Source organism: Sphaeramia orbicularis, chromosome 9 (assembly GCF_902148855.1).
Source record: "Sphaeramia orbicularis chromosome 9, fSphaOr1.1, whole genome shotgun sequence".
Classification (NCBI taxonomy): Eukaryota; Metazoa; Chordata; class Actinopteri; order Kurtiformes; family Apogonidae; genus Sphaeramia; species Sphaeramia orbicularis.
The window spans coordinates 4,814,023-4,832,259 of NC_043965.1; the positions used below are offsets into that span (position 1 = coordinate 4,814,023).

Sequence of the window (18,237 nt, forward strand, 5' to 3'; positions counted from 1 at the left end):
GAATTGTCCAAAAATGAAGAAATTAATCAAGAAAATAAAAAAACCCTCAACAAAAGAGACTAAAAATGAAGAAAATGAGGTTTAAATGATCAAAATAACCAATATAATTAACAAAATAATCAATTATAGAGACCGAAGAAGAATAACATCATCAAAAAACTAACAAAAAATAAAGAAAATAGCCAAAAACAACCAAAATAATACATAAATTATAAAAAATAATCAAAATAATTAACAAAATAATCAACAAAACAGAATGAACAAACATAAAAATGATCAAAAAAGTAACAAAACAGCCAAAAATAACCAAAATAATACGTAAATGATCAAAATAATCAATATAAGTAACAAATTTATCAACTAAAGAGACCAAAGACAAATATCACGATCAAAAAAGTAACAAAAAAGAAAGAAAATAGCCAAAAAAGAAAAAAAAAAAAAAAATACATGTAAATGATCAAAAATAATCAATATACTGAACAAAATAATCAAAAGACTGATAAACAGACTGAACAAACACAAGACGATCAAAAACGTAATAAAAAAATAAGAAAATAGCCAAAAACAACCAAAATAACACATAAATGATCAAAAATAATCAATACAATTAACAAAAATAATCAACTAAAGAGACTAAAGAGAATAACATGATAAAAAAAGTAACAAAAAACAAAGAAAATAGCCAAAAATGAAAAAAATATGTAAATAATCAAAAACAGTCAACATAATCAACAAAATAATCAACAAAACAGACTGAACAAATATAAAACGACCACAAAACAGAAAATAAAGAAAATAGCCAAAAATGAAAAAAATTATATGTAAATGATCAAAAATAATCAATAGAATTAACAAATTAATCAACAAAACAGACTGAACAAACATAAAATGATCAAAAAAGTAACAAAAAAATGAAGAAAACAGCCAAAACTAACCAAAATAATACCTAAATGATGAAAAATAATCAATATAAGTAACAAATGTATCAACTAAAGAGACCAAAGAAAAATATCCTGATCAACAAAATAACCAAAAATAAAGAAAATAGCCAAAAATGAAAAAAAAAAAAAAAATGTAAATGATCAAAAATAATCGATATAATGAACAAAATAATCAACAAAACAGACTGAACAAACATAAAACGATCAAAAAGTAACAAAAAACACAGAAAATAGCCAAAAACAACTAAAATACTATGTAAATGATCTAAAATAATCAATGTAATGAATAAAATAATCAACAAAACAGACTGAACAGACATAAAATGATCAAAAATGTGTCAAAAAAACTAAGAAAATTGCCAAAAATAAACAAAATAACATATAAATTATCAACAATAATCAACATAATTAACAAAATAAACAACAAAACAGACTGAACAAACAAAGAATGATCAAAAAAGTATCAAAAGATAAGAAAACAGCCAAAAATTAACAAAATAATAGGCAAATAATAAAAAATAATCAACTTAATTAATAAAACAATCAACAAAACAGACTGAACAAACATAAAACGATCAAAAAAGTAACACAAAATACAGAAAACAGCCAAAAATAACATGTAAATGATCAAAAATAGTCAATATAATGAAAAAATAATCAACAAAACAGACTGAACAAACATAAAATGATCAAAAATGTGTAAAAAAAAAAAAAAAAAAAACAACTAAGAAAATAGCCAAAAATAAAAAAAAAACAAAAACACATAAATGATCAAAAATAATCAACATAATTTACAAAATAATCAACAAAACAGACTGAACAAACATAAAATGATCAAAAATGTGTAAAAAAAACAAAAAACAACAACAACTAAGAAAATAGCCAAAAATAAAAAAATAACACATAAATGATCAAAAATAATCAACATAATTTACAAAATAATCAACAAAACAGACTGAACAAACATAAAATGATCAAAAATGTGTCAAAAAAAAACCTAAGAAAATAGCCAAAAATAAACAAAATAACACATAAATGATCAAAAATAATCAACTTAATTTACAAAATAATCAACAAAACAGACTGAACAAACATAAAATGATCAAAAAAGTATCAAAAGATAAGAAAACAGCCAAAAATGAACAAAATAATATGGAAATAATCAAAAATAATCAACTTAATTAATAAAACAATCAACAAAACAGACTGAACAAACATAAAACGATCAAAAAAGTAACACAAAATACAGAAAACAGCCAAAAACAACCAAAATAACATGTAAATGATCAAAAATAATCAACATAATTAACAAAATAATCAACAAAACAGACTGAACAGACATACAATGATCAAAAAAGTAACAAAAAATAAAGAAAACAGCCAAAAATAACCAAAATAATCCATAAATGCCCGAAATAACCTCCTGATCTGAATATTTAGGGAGCTCAGTATCTTTCATTCATCTTTATTTTTGCAGATTTCCTCTTCCTACCCGTCACATAAACCTGACTTCAATCTCCTTTAACCTCCATCTCTACGAATCTAAATGACGGACGTTAAAGTGGGTTAAACCTGGTCGTCATGGTAACAGTTTCAGACCCTGTTCATAAACCTTCTAAAACCTTTAAAATCGGACGTGGGCCTTTCCTCCGTCCGCTGTTCGGTTCACTGACAGATCGGCTGAATAACTGGTGGTAATTACCCACGCTGCTTTGCGGCTGGGAGGTGAAGTGATGCTGCAGACGGCGGCGCTGCGTTAACATCAGCCTAATTAGCATGCACAGATAGAGTCCGCTGATGTGGGGGATCCATTCAGGCGCAGTGGAAACGCTCAATAGCACGGAAGCTAATAATCACCCCTTTGTGGTCGGAAGATACATCAACCTCTCAACGCCTCTTCTACACTGAATCTCACAACGACAGACTCGGCTCAAATCAGGTTATTTTTTTTCTAATTTTAACCCTTAAGGACCCAGTGTGATATTTAAAACAGTTCCCAAATGAATTTTTCTCCATATTTAACCATCCCTACGTGGTTTATCATCATTTATTATCATATAATCCTCTGTATTTTGTGTTTTTTTCAATAGAAATCAGGTATTTTCCAACATTTAATTCACTGATTATAAAAGCTCAGATTAAAGTTGAGGGTTATTATATAAAAAATAGAGAAAAATGAAGAAAAAGTGACTTTTTAGCAAAGGAAAAACAAAAATAAAATAAATAAGGAAAAAATTAAATTAACAAAAATTAGCAAAATAATAAAAAATGGATAAAATAATACATAAATGAACATAATAATCAACAAAATATTGAACAAAATTAAGAAAAACAAGTAAAATATGCCATAAATAAACCAAATAATCAACAAAAATGAACATAATAACCAGAGCTACAGATGAATAAAATGATAAAAAAAAAAAAAAACCAAATAAGTAAACTGAAGGAATCAACAAAATAAACAAAACAACAACAAAATACTCAACAAAATAGACAAAATAATGTAAATGAGGAAAATAATCAGAAGAATGAACAAAATAATGAATGGACCAAAGAGGGGTAAAATTATCAAAAGAATTGTCCAAAAATGAAGCAGCGACTCAGCAAAAGAAAAAAAACCCTCAACACATAGACTAAAAATGAAGAAAATAAGGCTCAAATGATCAAAATTTAAAAAAAAAAAAAAAAACTAATAATGAACTAAGCAAAAAAATGTTGAAAAACAAACAAAATAATTAAAAAGTTTGATAAAAATGAAGGAAAATTAATTAAATAGCCAACAAAATGAACCAGAACAGCCAAAAGTAATCAATAAAACGAACAAAACAAATAAAAATAAAATGAAATAATAATCAGCAACAAGGACAAAATAAGCCACAAACTGAACAAAATTGAAGAAATATGTTGGAATTGGTGTAAAATACAGTTCTTCATCTTTTCATGGTCATCAGATATGACCCATTTGGACCCTTAAGGACCCAGTGTGATATTTAAAACAGTTCCCAAATGAATTTGTGTCCATATTTAACCATCCTTAAGTGGTTTATCATCATTTATTATCATATTATCATCTGTATTTTGTGTTTTTTTAATGAAAATCAGGCATTTTCCAACATTTAATTCACTGAATGTTCATAAATGTTCATAAAAGCTCGATTAAAGTTGAGGATTATCTTATCAAAAATGGAGAAAACTGAAGAAAAAGTGACAAAATGATAAATAATTTGAAGAAATAAGCAAAAAAAACTGAGTAAAATTAAGTAAAAAATAATAAAATAGGCAACAAAATTAACAAAAACAAATGAAAGGGAGAAAAATTAACAATAAATCAACAAAATAAGTAATATTGACATAAAAATGCCACAAACTGAACAAAATTAAAAAAAAATAAATAAATAATGAAATAGGCAAGAAAATGTTGAAAAACAAAGACTAAAAATGAAGAAAATAAGGCATAAATGATCAAAACAATCAATATAATTAACAATATAATCAACTAAAGATACCAAAGAGAATAATATGATCAAAAAAGTAACAAAAAAAAAAAAAAAATAGCCAAAATAACCAAAATAATATGTAAATGATCAAAAATAATCAATATAATTAATATAAAAATCAACAACACAGACTGAACAAACATAAAATGATAAAAAAGTAACAAAAAATAAAGATAAAAAGCCAAAAATGAACAAAATAATACGCAAAGGATTGAAAAAACTCTCAACAAAATAGACTATAGTTTTATTTTAACCCTTAAGGACCCAGTGTGATATTTAAAACAGTTCCCAAATGAATTTGTCTCCATATTTAACCATCCTTAAGTGGTTTATCATCATTTGTTATCATATTATCCTCTGTATTTTGTGTTTTTACAGTTTAAATCAGGTATTTTCCAACATTTAATTCACCGATCACATAGATGTTCATAAAAGCTCAGATTAAAGTTGAGGATTATTTCATCAAAAATGGAGAAAACTGAAGAAAAAGCAACTTTTCAGCAAAAACATCACTCTAGATGACCATGGCGTCCTACCTGGGTTGGTGGCGTGCTCCAGGTGTCCCAGGCCGGTCTGTTTGGTGATGGTGTAGATGAGTTCTCCTGGTTCGCTATCCTGGTCGCTGGCAGACAGCTGCAGCGTGGTCAGCTTCTTCATAGTGTTTTCATCCAGGACCAAGCCTTTGTTCACCACCACGGACGGAGGAAGACGGTCCTCTGCAGGGACGGACGGACGGACGGACGGACGGACGAGAGTTTAACACCAGGAGGAGATCAAGTGGAAGATACAGTATATGGACAAAAGTATGTGGACACGTTGAATTCAGGTGTTTGGGGTCTGGGATACAAAAGAATAATGACTAATAAAATAATATTGCTTGATAATTGTTGCTTAATGTTTTCTGTGTATATTTTTACAATAACACAAAACATCCATACAAACCATTCACATACACTTTTTTAGTCACCTCACACACAATCAGATTTGTATAATCAACCGTTTTTAATATAAACTATAATATTTATACGCACTTTAAATATTTACTCCAAATACAATGATCAATAAATATGACAGTATCTTCTTATCATGATAACCAATTAACTACAATAATATCTTAAGTTCTATATTTTGTTATTATAGTGGATTTCTACATCCTTTTAAATGCACAGATTGAAGACATTTTTAAGTTTTGCTCCAGATTTTTCCACAGACGTACCCCTCAAACAGATGCACTGGCTTTTTATGTTTGTTCTACACTTAATTTTCTTGTAGATTTCAGTTCCCCTTAAATTCTAATTCCTTTGCCTGGGCTCAAACATCTCCTGTAGACCGTAGGGGAGCATACAGGGTGGGGAAGCAAAATTTACAATGAACTTTTAGTTGTTTTTTCTCAGCAGGCACTACGTCAGTCGTTTTGAAACCAAACATATATTGATGTCATAATCATACCTAACACTATTATCCATACCTTTTCAGAAACTTTTGCCCATATGAGTAATCAGGAAAGCAAACGTCAAAGAGTGTGTGATTTGCTGAATGCACTCGTCACACCAAAGGAGATTTCAAAAATAGTTGGAGTGTCCATAAAGACTGTTTATAATGGAAAGAAGAGAATGACTATGAGCAAAACTATTACCAGAAAGTCTGGAAGTGGAGGAAGCAACAAAAAACGTACCAAAGCTTTTATTAAAGCTCTCAAATCCAAAATCCTAAAGGATCCAACCAAATCCATGAGAAAAATGGCAACTGAACTTGAGGTAGACAACAAGACCGTTAGAAATGCAGTAAAATATGATTTGAAGTTAAAATCTTACACAAGAACACCACAACACCTCACACAGGACCTATACTTAACATAAGTCATAGTGTTCAGCCAGGGTCAAAGTGCAATATATACTTAGCTCTACTGTTTCCTTTTTGTTTTGTTTTTTCTCGGTTGGTGACATGTCTGTTTTTATACTGTATATATATTTACACTTCCTTTCTTCTTTAAACTTTTGCACTACGCATCACCAGAGAGTTGTCACTTACAATTTCGTTGTACATATGTATAATGACAATAAAGGCATTCTATTCTATTCTATTCTATTCTATTCTATTCAAAACACTCGTTGACAACAGCAACAAATCCAACTTTAGCAATTTTTGGGAATCATGTTTATGTCCGCCTTCTAGCCCAGATCTAAACCCTCTGGATTCTGCTGTTTGGGGCGTTTTAGAACATGTTACCGATAGAACATCACACAGCAATGTCCACTTTCTTAAAGATACTATTAAAGAAGAATGGGAGAAGTTGTCACCTGAATATTTGAGGAACACTTGCGCAAGTTTCAGGAAGCGTGTGAAGGCAGTTATTGAGAAAGAAGGAGGACACATAGAATAAAAACATTTTCTATTATGTACATTTTCTCGTGGCGAATAAATTCTCCTGACTTTCAATAAACTAATTGGTCATACACTGTCTTTCAATCCCTGCCTCAAAATATTGTAAATTTTGCTTCCCCACCCTGTAGATATAATTTACCATGTTTCATACTATACTGAACATACTTGAATTTATAATTTGCACTTAACGTGAGGGTTTTTTTTTTTTTTTTATTGCTACACTTCTATGGCAAGTCTCTAGCAGTTTAATTCCAGTGCACTATTTATTTACAAAAGGAAACATACTTGAATTTACAGTACACTTATCTGCATCCAAAGATTTTTTTTTGTTTCGTACAAATACTTTGTTTTAGTGTTTAAAAACTTTATTTATGTTTAAAGAGTATATTTTACTTTGTTTTGCAAGAAAAAAACAAAAAACTTTAAGGTTAACAAATAATCGTTTTTAATAATCGTGTTTTCAATTATTGCTAAAATAATCGTGATTATTGTTTTTTTTTTCTATAATCGAGCGGCCCTAGATAAAAAGTCACAGACAGACCATCCTTCAGTCTGCAGACGGTGAAGAAACAAGTGTGCATGTTTACCGCTGAACCCAAACAGAAGCAGCAGCAGAAGAAGCGCTTCATCCGACAAGAAAGAAAAGAAAAAGAAAAGAAAAAGGACCGACTGTTTTTGAGCCGGCACAGTCTGTCTTATCAAACTGCTTTAAGGCTGGTGTTTTATGACTTAAAATGGAATATTTAGAAGAAAGAAGCATGCAAATAATGTAAGTAACCCATAAAGACCCAAGCATTCACCGGCAACCAATAACAATTAAATCCAGTATGTTGAGAAAATATGATGAAATGGAAAGTGTTTAAATTGGATATATATATTAAAGGTAAGAAATGGAAGGTTTAGGTTTGATTTGTGTATTATTGTTAAGAAACGGACCGAGTTTATTTTTGTTTATGAAATATGTATTATTGTCATAAAATGGACAAGAGTTCATTTATTTATTTATTTATTTTTTTCGTTTTTGTCTATTTATATTGGTATTACTGTTGCAAAATGGATAGAGTTTGTGTTTTTTATATGGATATTATTTTTATGAAATGGACAGGTTTTTTTTTTTCTTTTTTTCACATGGGTATTATTGTTATTTATTTATTTATTTATTTATTTTGAACATGCAAAATAAACAAAATAAAACAAAATGAAGCAAATTAAGAGAAAAACAATAACGTTTAAATTAACAGAATCTATCTTCAAATACACGCAAGTCTGAATAAGGAAATGGACAGAGTTTATTTGTGTTTTTTAAACAGATATTATTGTTATGAAATGGATAGAGTTTATTTTTTTATTTTTTCATATGGGGATTATTGTTATAAAATGGATAGAGTTTATTTTATTTTTTCATATAGGTATTATTGTTATGAAATGGATAGAATTTATTTGTGTTTTTTTTATATGGATATTATTGTTATGAAACGGATATTAATAGATTTTTGGGTAAACTAAACAGAGTAATCTTATTTGTCACTGTTTCTAAAACGGCGTTTTTCGGAACTACTTCATAAAAAAACATTTTAAAAAAAGGACCGCAACACTCTGGAGGCGTGGCTTCAGAGGGGGCGTGTCTGAAGAAAGGGCTTTGGACTTCTGAACTGTGTATTTTCAAAATGTATCTCACTCAAACTGTTTTTCCAGGATCTCCTACCCCCCCCCCCCCCCCCCCCCCCCCTTTAACTGTTGTACTTTATAGATTCTTTAGGTGCATTTCTTTCTCTCTTTCCTTTGTAGCTGCTGCTGTTAACATTTGTCTTTTCCTGATGTTAAATGTTGCTGCTGTGTGAAGGTTCATGCATGTGCAGACTCTGATGTGCAGAAGGTGTTTAACACAGCGCAAGTCACGAAAACACAAGCAAATGCATTGATTTTCTAACAATTCATCAATTTGACAACCCACGGACTACAGCCCCTCCCACCCTGCTGCTGTACGAGCAGCTCTAACAACAGTGCAAATGTTTCCTGGGGACAGAAGTAACAAGCTTGTAGTTCAATGCTGTATTTCAATACTTGGCAGGTCATGTGAAAACAGCGTACGAAGCCCAGCAGCCGCCACTTCAAACCGCCTCTGTGTTCTGTGAGCGGCTGCATTTACACATGCCACAGCGCATCCTCTGCGTTTGGTGCTTGTATGGCATGGATTTACGCTGTTTTTTATTGTCAAACTGATGAAGACGTTCTCTGCATTAACTTGTGTTCGCTGTATTTGGATGTTTTCTTAAAGCTACAGGAGGCAAAAAAACAGCTGTTTTAAACCACAGTGGTTTCACCTTTAAGTTCAGACAAGAGGAGATTTATGGCATAAGTTTAACTAAGGTTCTTGATTTATTCTTTAATTTTTTTTGCTCGTTTTCTTGATAAAATGCATTTTTTTTTATTACATTTGTTGATATCCTTGATTTTATTTTTATTTTGTTGATTTAATGCTTATTTTATTTTCATTTCTATTCAGTTTCTTGATTATTTATTCTTAATTCTCTTAGTTAATGCCTTCATTTTTGTTAATTTTCTTGATTCAAGGCTATTTTGGTATTTAGTGTGACCTCCCTTTGTATTTAACATGTTTTTAACCCTTTAGTTCAGACAATATGAGATTTATTGCATTTTTTAACTGATGTTTTAGACCAGGTTCTTGATTTATTCCTTAATTTTTTTTTGCTTGTTTTCTTGATAAAATGCTTTTTTTTTTTTATTACATTTGTTTATATCCTTGATTTTATTTTTATTTTGTTGATTTAATGCTTATTTTATTTCAATTTTTATTCAATTTCTTGATTTTTTTTCTTAATTCTCATAGTTAATTCCTTCATTTTTGTTTGTTTTGTTGTATCTAGGCTATTATTATTATTATTATTATTATTATTATTATTATTATTATTATTAATAATAATAATAATAATAATAATAATAATTATTATTATTATTATTATTATTATTATTATTATTTTATTATCATCATCATCATCATTATTATCGTCATCATCACTATTATTATCACAATCAATATTATCATCATCATCATTATCATCATCATCATCATCATTATTATTATTATTATTATTATCATTATTATTATTAAATGGTGTCAGAGTGCAGCTGCAGGATTGTACCTAAAGTGACTTCAGGTAAGTTTATTTATGTATTTATTTATTTATTAATTATTTGAAGTCCCAGTCTGTATTCAGGATGCATCTAAGGTGCATCGGCGGTGGCGGTGCATCAGTACGCACAACGGACAAAGGGCTAAATCTGCAGTAATCGCCTTATTTTCTCCTCAAAATGAAACACCGGCCACTGTTCACTGAGCTTTATGGGTAACAGAGGAAGGAGGAAACCGTACCCAGCACGCTGATGAAGAAGGACTGGTCGATCAGCTTGTTGCCCTCCGGATCAACCAGGTTGAACTTGAAGGACAGGCTGCCTCCCTTCTCCCCCTTCTCATGGCTGAACTGTAACAGACCTGTAGACCAACACAAGGGCAGCGTTTAACGTCGTACTCCAGCCGATAAACACACAGGATATACAGAAGAAGCAGCACCGAGGAGTTGGACATCAGGCCTAAATCTGAAGGGACACGAGTGAGATTCATTAAACATTTGAGGAACACTAGAAAAGGGCAGATTCTCATTCTTTATTCTGGTGGAAGTGCAGATATTTGTGTAAGAAAAAGAAACGATTCAGCTTCTGCAGTGCAAGTGGAAAACTACAGGCACTGAAATGGAAAAAGTCAGCCTTTGAAGGACATTTCTACCAGCTTTTTATGTGCAAAATGAACTGAAACTCATGATAAAAAAAAAAAAAGAACAGACTAAAAATAGTGCGTATTAACTTTACTCAAGTTTTCAATGTCACTAACAGAACTTGAAACTTTAGGACACCTTTTTTGACTAGTATTCTCATTTTATCCCATCTTCTACATGTTGTTGTTCATCTGTTTGAGTTCGATCAGTCTTGATCTTCAGAGGCCATGTAATAAAACATTTTGGAGATGCACAATGAAAATAGATTAAAAAAATAGGACCAATGGCCCTGTAGCTTACCGGCCAAATGAAAAGCTTTGGGAAATGTATCCAGATGTCATTTATTCTCACCCAGTTCTGTGTATTTATTCTATTACAGAAATAGCCCATGTTTTGGTCATATTCCAATCAGACCCAACACAGTATCAGACAGACCCAACACAGTATCAGACAGACCCAACACAGTATCGGACAGACCCAACAGGAGCGTTGGCGCCGTACCTTTGTTGACGTCCTCCTGGGTGAAGCTCTGGACCGGACCTTTGACTGACACCTTGTCCACTCGTCCGTCGTTGCTGAGCTGGAGTTTGCCGGTCGGAGGGTCTTTGGTCAGGATGTACCGGAGCTTCAGACTGTCCGAGTCCACGTCGGTGCCCTTCAGGTTCTGCTCCGTTATTTTAGATGAAGACCCTGCAAACGGACGGAGGAACATTCAGCTTTTGGTTTCCAGTTCCAGTTTTTCATTCTTTTGATCGTACGCACAAATTAAAAAATTGGAAATAAGCAAATGGACCAAATGTGGGGTTTCATGTTGACGTTTTTGATATTTGGTCTGACCCGGAAGGTACTGACTTCTTCGTGTGTTCCGTGAAGTATCTTCTACTTAGGTCAGGAGCTTCAAACATGCGGCCCAGGGGCCAAATATGGCCCGCCGAAGATTCCAATCCGGCCCGTGAGATGTTTTTGCAAAGTCAAAAATTCCACAGATTTTAACTGAATTAAGCAAAAAAAAAAAAAAGAAGCTTGAATTAAGGAAAAAAAATGTTGAATTAAGCAAAAAAAAAAAAAAATCTTCAATTAAGTAAAAAAATCTTGAATTAAGCCAAAAAAATCTTGAATTTAACAACTTCATTTTTTTCCTTTGTTTTAGTACCAAAAATAACATTAAATTATACAAATATTTACATTTACAAACTATCCTGTAACAATAAAATGTGAATAACCTGAACAAATATGAACAAACCGAAATGTCTAAAGAAAATTAAACACAATTTTAACAATTTTCTGCCTGTTACTAAATGTTTAGTGTATTTGTAGATCCAATTTATAATGCACATGTAGAAATGATAAGTTGAGGCATAATATTGTTAAAATTGCACTGATTTTTCTTAAGAAATTTCAGTTTTCTCAAGTTATTCACATCTTTTTTGTTTTGATAGTTTATAAAAAAGTAAGTATTTTCATTATTTAATGTTTTTTTTCTTTACACTAAAACAAAGACAAAAATTTGGAGTTGTCATTATTTATATGTTATTCTGTTATTATTTTACTGGTCTGACTCACTTCAGATCAAATCGGGCTGAATGTGGAACCTGAAGGAAAATGAGTTTGAGATCGTCTACCATGGACGCACTGTATTCGACAAAACAACAACACCTGGAAGATCCTGACCATTTTTTCAGTTATCATGCCCTCCTTCAGAGTAACGTGTTTGCTGCCTGTGAATAACACGACATTCTCCATTATCGCAGAATGCATTTGGCAGAATACTAGCAAACCCACGACTGTCCAGCTCAACACATGAAGAAGTCAGTAACTTCCGGGTCGAACCAAATCGGATATCAGAAATGTCAACATGAAACCTCACATTTGGTCCATTTGTTTATTTCCGATTTTTAATTTGCGCGTACAATCGAAAGAATGAAAAAAAAAATAACCTCGACATGAATGATAAAATAACGAGTCATTTTTTTCTTTTTCCGATTGTGGATTCTCAATTGAATATGAAAAGAACGAATGATGCACAGATTCGTTCTTCTTGTAGACCAGTGAATCCGTCTATCCTCAGTTCTTTAAAATGGCACTTTACTGCTGTGCACTTTAGAAATAAAACTTTTTAGTTATTTATAGGTAATTTTTTTTTTTTGGGGGGGGTATTGTTATTGTTTTTTATATTCGTATTTTATTATTTTACTATTTTTATCAGTAATTTATACTATTTACTAAATGCTGCTGACAGTTGGGGACCCGATTACAATGTTTCGTTTCTGCGTATTCTATATGCTGAGATGACAAATAAATTTGAATCTGAGAATCTGAATCTGAGTTCTGCTTTTGAATGAATGAATGAATTTATTTTTGGTTTTACATCAATCATTGCACTCAGTACTTTAATTGTAATAAACATAAAAACCAAAAAAGGAATAGGCCAGAAGCAAAAGCTTATTTTTTTGCCTATCCTTTTCACCCAATACTCCGCATACATAAACTTAACCCTTTCATGCATAGTGGTCATTACAGTGGACATCTGTTCAGAGCTGTTCTCTTATATATTCATGGATTTAGTTGTTTTAGTTCCATATCAGCCAACACAGTGGACGTTTATGCATCATCCCATACACTGCAATTCATACTATTACTGTAACTATGCTGTTCTTGATAAACCTGATCTGCAGTAACATGTTTGAGTGTAAAAAAAATGTCAATTGTTATTAGACTGTAATTAACAGTTTTGTTTGCTTTTTTTTTGTTTTTCTAAACAAAAACTAGTTGTTTTTTTTTTGCATATTATCTCCATGAAGTGAGTAATAACTAGTATTAGAGTATGTTAAAATGTGAGAAAACGTGAGATTAGCAGGATTAAAAATGTTTTTATTTCATAGTTTTCACACAGTATATCAGTAAATACATATTTCTTTGCTTCTAACATTAAACCCATGGTGTCCAGCTGAGTGGATATTTTTGTAACTTCATGAAAAAAAAAAAAAAAAAAAAAAATCAATTGCATTGTTTTTTTTCATGCCTAAAGAGAAATTAAAACATTCAGGAAAAAAAAAATCTTGATTATGGTTCTAATAATTCGTGCATGAAAGGGTTAAATGTGTGCAGCAGCGAGCATTCACACCATAATAATAAAAAATCGGACCAATGGCCCTGTAGCTTAGCGGCCAAATTAAAACCTTTGGGAAATGTATCCAGATGTCATTTATTCTCACCCAGTTCTGTGTATTTGTTCTATTCCAGAAATAGTCCATGTTTTGGTCATATTCCAACCAGATCTGTCAAAAATTCAAATTCCAACTTGATATCATTGATACTGATTTATTGGATGTATTGGATGAATTTTTCAAAGTCGCACCAAATCCAGAATCAGATCCGGATCCAAATAATTTCAATCCCTTGTGTTGACATCATCATACAGAAGCTGTATACCAAGTTTGAAGTCAATCAGAACTGGAGTTTCAGAGAAGAAGACAATTGAAATGTTTTCCCCATAAGAGCCCATGTTAAATTTTGCGTCAGTTCCAGATCCAGAAGAAGATCCTGATCAGCATGTGGACATTATGTTTTGGTCATCTCCCCATCAGGGCTGGACTGGAGACATTTACACTGGATATCATTTATATTTACTGAGTTATTGCATCCATCCACTTCCTATCTCTTATAATGGGGACATTTTTCAAAGTTGCACCAAATCCAGAATCAGATCCAAATAATTTCACTAACTTTTGTTGACATCATCATAAAGAAGCTGTATACCAAGTTGGAAGTCAATTGGAATTGTAGTTTCTGAGAAGAAGACGATTGAAATTTTTGTAACGGACGACAGACGACAATAGCTTACGACCTGTTGTAGCTAAAAAGCTAAAAACCAAAACAGAAATAGGCCAGAAGCCAAAGCTTATTTTTTTGCCTAACCTTTTCACCTAATACACTGCATACGTCAACTTAAATGTGTACAGCAGCGAACATTCACACCATAATAATAAAAAATTTAAAAAAAATAATAAAGTAAAAAAATCAGCAGCAACAAAAACATATCTACCATCTCAATTCAATATTTCTGAATAATTTTAAGCTTAAGGCACTTTTTTTTTTTTAAACTTCACCAAAGGAGTGAACAACTTAAATGCATCATATGTTGGTTTCTTCTCTCCATGTGCCTGGTGTTGGAGTAGTTCTCCTCTCACCTGCTGGCAGCTGTAGTCCTCTGTTGACGGTCATCCGAGGCCCTTCGCTCCTCCTCACGTCCATGGTGAACTCCAGCCGTCCGGTGTGGGTGTAGATGCCGTCGGTGATGGTGAAGCCCATTTCGTCCACTCCGCCGCTGACCTTCTCGGGCGTGTAGACCAGCAGCTGGTCCAGGACGTCCTGGTAGGTGAAGGTGGAACCCTGCGTCAGGACCCGGCCGTTCTCCAGCGGCTGCGAGTAGAACTGCCGTCTGCGCAGTTTGCCTGAGGAGAAACCACACGAATGAACGTCTGCATGTGAACCCTGTGTGCACTGTAGGACCGGATAAGCTGAGTTCACTGAAAACATGTCAGGAAACCGGTTGATTTAAAAACTTAAAGTAATGAGTAATGAAAACTTGAGTGTATTAAACTTAAATGCTTGATTTGACTGGAATTGCTGTTTTAAGTACAACACACTAAATGCCAAAGTAACTGAACTTAAAATCTGTGGCAATGTCAATTGTTTTGTATAATCATTAGACTTAATATCATCACACTGTAAAAAAAAAAATCTGTAATTTAAAGGAATTTTTACCGTTTATTTCACAGATTTTTCCTGTATTTTTAAGATACAGGAAAATTTCAATGAAATGACAAAAACAGGCTGTGATTTTACATGTCAAATGTGAAATAACATGAAAAAATTGTAACTGTGAATAACCATAAAATTTCCACTTTTTTAAACAAATTTTTTTTTTCACAGAAAAATACAGTCAAAATACATTTGCAAATGTATTGTAATTTCACAAATATTTTATGAGATTAAACTGTTAATTTAAAGTTTTGTACTTTAAAAAATAATAACACGAGATAAAATTACGGACAATTAACTGTAAAAGAAGTATTAGTTCTGTCAGTTTAACTAGACTTGTTTGTTAATTGACAAATATCTTGTGTAATTACAGGAGGTTTCACAACAAAAATGTTGAATAAATGCATTTTTGTGAATGTATGACATGTAGAAGCACTGATAAACTGTCCAAATACAGTTTTTATCAGTGGATTGGACAACTGAGTCTCATTGAAAATTATTTATATATTTATTTATAGGTAATTTGATTGTTTTAATACATGAAAATATTCTTTATTAAACATTAAAAAGTAAAAAAAAAAAAAAAAAAAGCAAAATCTCATGTAAGGTTAGGGCAAAAAACTGTATTTTAATTCTGGAAAATTACCGTATTTTTATGAGATGGTTATTTTCTGTTATTTTACAGTATTTTTTCGGCACCCCTGCTGCTGGAATATTACAGTTTTTTTTTTGTTTTTTTTTTTACAATGCAATTCATTGTACTCAATTTCAAGTTGATTTAAATCAAAATCTTTTGCGATATAAATTGCTTTGTATGAATATTCAGCTTAATATATTATAGTTTGGATGGAAGTTGGTCAGGAAGTTAACTCAATGTAATTTGCCAGTACAGGAAGTGCTTTTAATTTGGCAAAGCATAGAGATTTACATAGAACATGAACATTCATAGCCGAACAGTAAAGCCATTGTTCGTCCTATGGCTCTGACTCATGGTGCAGCTCTACAAAAATACAAAAACAAACACAAAAAGGCCAACAAACATTGCCATACACTAGTGTTTTTCAACCTTGGGGTCAGGACCCCACATGGGGTCGCCTGGATTTCAAATGGGGTCGTCTGAAATTTTTAGTAATTGATAAAAAATAACAAAAAAACTTATTAATAAAAAATCTATGGTGAGTTGAGAGAGAAAATCCCAATCCATAAAAGACAAACTGTGAGTGTGAAGCTGAAGCACTGTGGTTCTGTTTATCTGTCAAATGTTCTTTGTGGTCAGTTTCAGATGCTGCAGCTCTTTCATAATTCATAGTTTCAGTTCTTGTTTGTTCAGTATTAACTGTCAGCCTTGGAAATCACAGCTGGACTGACTGTACATAAAATCAAATTCTCACTTTGTGCAGTAATCTACACCTGGATTTACTGCCTCCGTCCAGAAAAATATACATTATCTAGACTAAATGTCATCTAACATGTATGTTTATTTGCAACATAGTATAGCAAACTATTACATGATCAAAAACAAATTAATTTTAGAAAAAAATGCCTCAGTTTTGAATGTCTGGGGTCTCCAGAGATTTGAACCCCTGCACAGAAAAAGAACACATTTACAACAACATGCCCATTACCCATAATGCAATGCAGAGATACAAAAGATGTGGTCAAGACCAAAACTGAGTGATTTAAATCCATTCAACTTAAACTTTTTCGTACTTTCAACTATGTCTACAAATTAGTCGAATATACTGAACATTTCATAGTAATGTCATAAAACTGAAATCATTTAAGTGCATTGTAACTGAAGCATTAATAAGTAAATACAAAGTCCGGCCTTACAGTGTGTGTGTGGATTCGTACAATAGCTGAGAAAAAAGCAGCGCCTCCAAACTCCATCTGGTTAAGTACGGTGATTATCGCTGTCAAATGGAGGACGTCTGAGTTTTCACACAGTACATGAAAGACAAGGAAGGTCTTTGTAGAAACTAATGAGACTTTTTAGATTCCATTAAATTACACCGCCGCTTAAATCAAACGCAGGTTTAAATGGGATTTGAGCCTAAATCCAGGAGCATAATGAGAGGACAGACACTCACAGTATCACAATCACACACTGACACACACACTATTATGGTGTGCACACACATTTACACCACTGCAGCCCATGTTTCTGCGCAAAATCTGACCGGAAAATGATGAAAAATCCAAAAGATAGATATACTTTATTTATCCCAAACTGGGATATTACAGAGCAGCAGCAGCAGCAGCTTCATGACACACAATAAAAAACAGAACACAAGAGAAAACACCACACACCACGGATGTCATTTGACTTCAGTCCAGTATGAGCTCAAATGGGTCGGACCAGTAAAAAAATACCACAACAACCTAGAAATACTGACAACTACAATTTTTTCTCTTTAAAAATAACATTAAATTATGAAAATCTTTACGTTTGCAAACTATCCAAACCAAAAAATTAGTAAATAACCTAAAAAAAATACCCTGAAATTTTTGAAGAAAAATAAATGCAATTTCATCAATATTATGCCTCAACTTATCATTTATACATGTGCATTACAAATCACATCTACAAAAGCACAAAACATTGTAGGCCATTGGTTTTATTAGTCCAGTTTTATTACGCCATGGTGTGTTCAGAAGAACATAAAGAGAAACCAAAGAAATAAACCAGAGGAATTTTCACAGATTTTTGTTTGTTTTGTTTTTGCTTTTCATTTGTTTTCAATTGACAATCAAATTCACTGCATGAATCCTCAGAGTTAAAGCTGTGGATATTTGGTACATGTCGTCTCTATTTTCCAGCCTCTCTCAAATTAAACAAAGCAAAAGAAAAAAAAA

General features: G+C 31.9%; 1 protein-coding gene across 1 annotated transcript in view; it reads right to left on the bottom strand.

The window, feature by feature from the left end:
• The window catches only part of fras1 (Fraser extracellular matrix complex subunit 1), a 1,008,712-nt gene that overhangs the window by 89,786 nt on the left and 900,689 nt on the right, over positions 1–18,237 (bottom strand). The window contains exons 43-46 of the mRNA XM_030143455.1: positions 14,808–15,071; positions 11,119–11,307; positions 10,218–10,337; positions 4,975–5,154 (exon numbers count right to left, since the gene is read on the bottom strand). Of these exons, the coding sequence (XP_029999315.1) occupies positions 4,975–5,154; positions 10,218–10,337; positions 11,119–11,307; positions 14,808–15,071 (753 nt within the window). The remainder of the gene's footprint in view (positions 1–4,974; positions 5,155–10,217; positions 10,338–11,118; positions 11,308–14,807; positions 15,072–18,237) is intronic.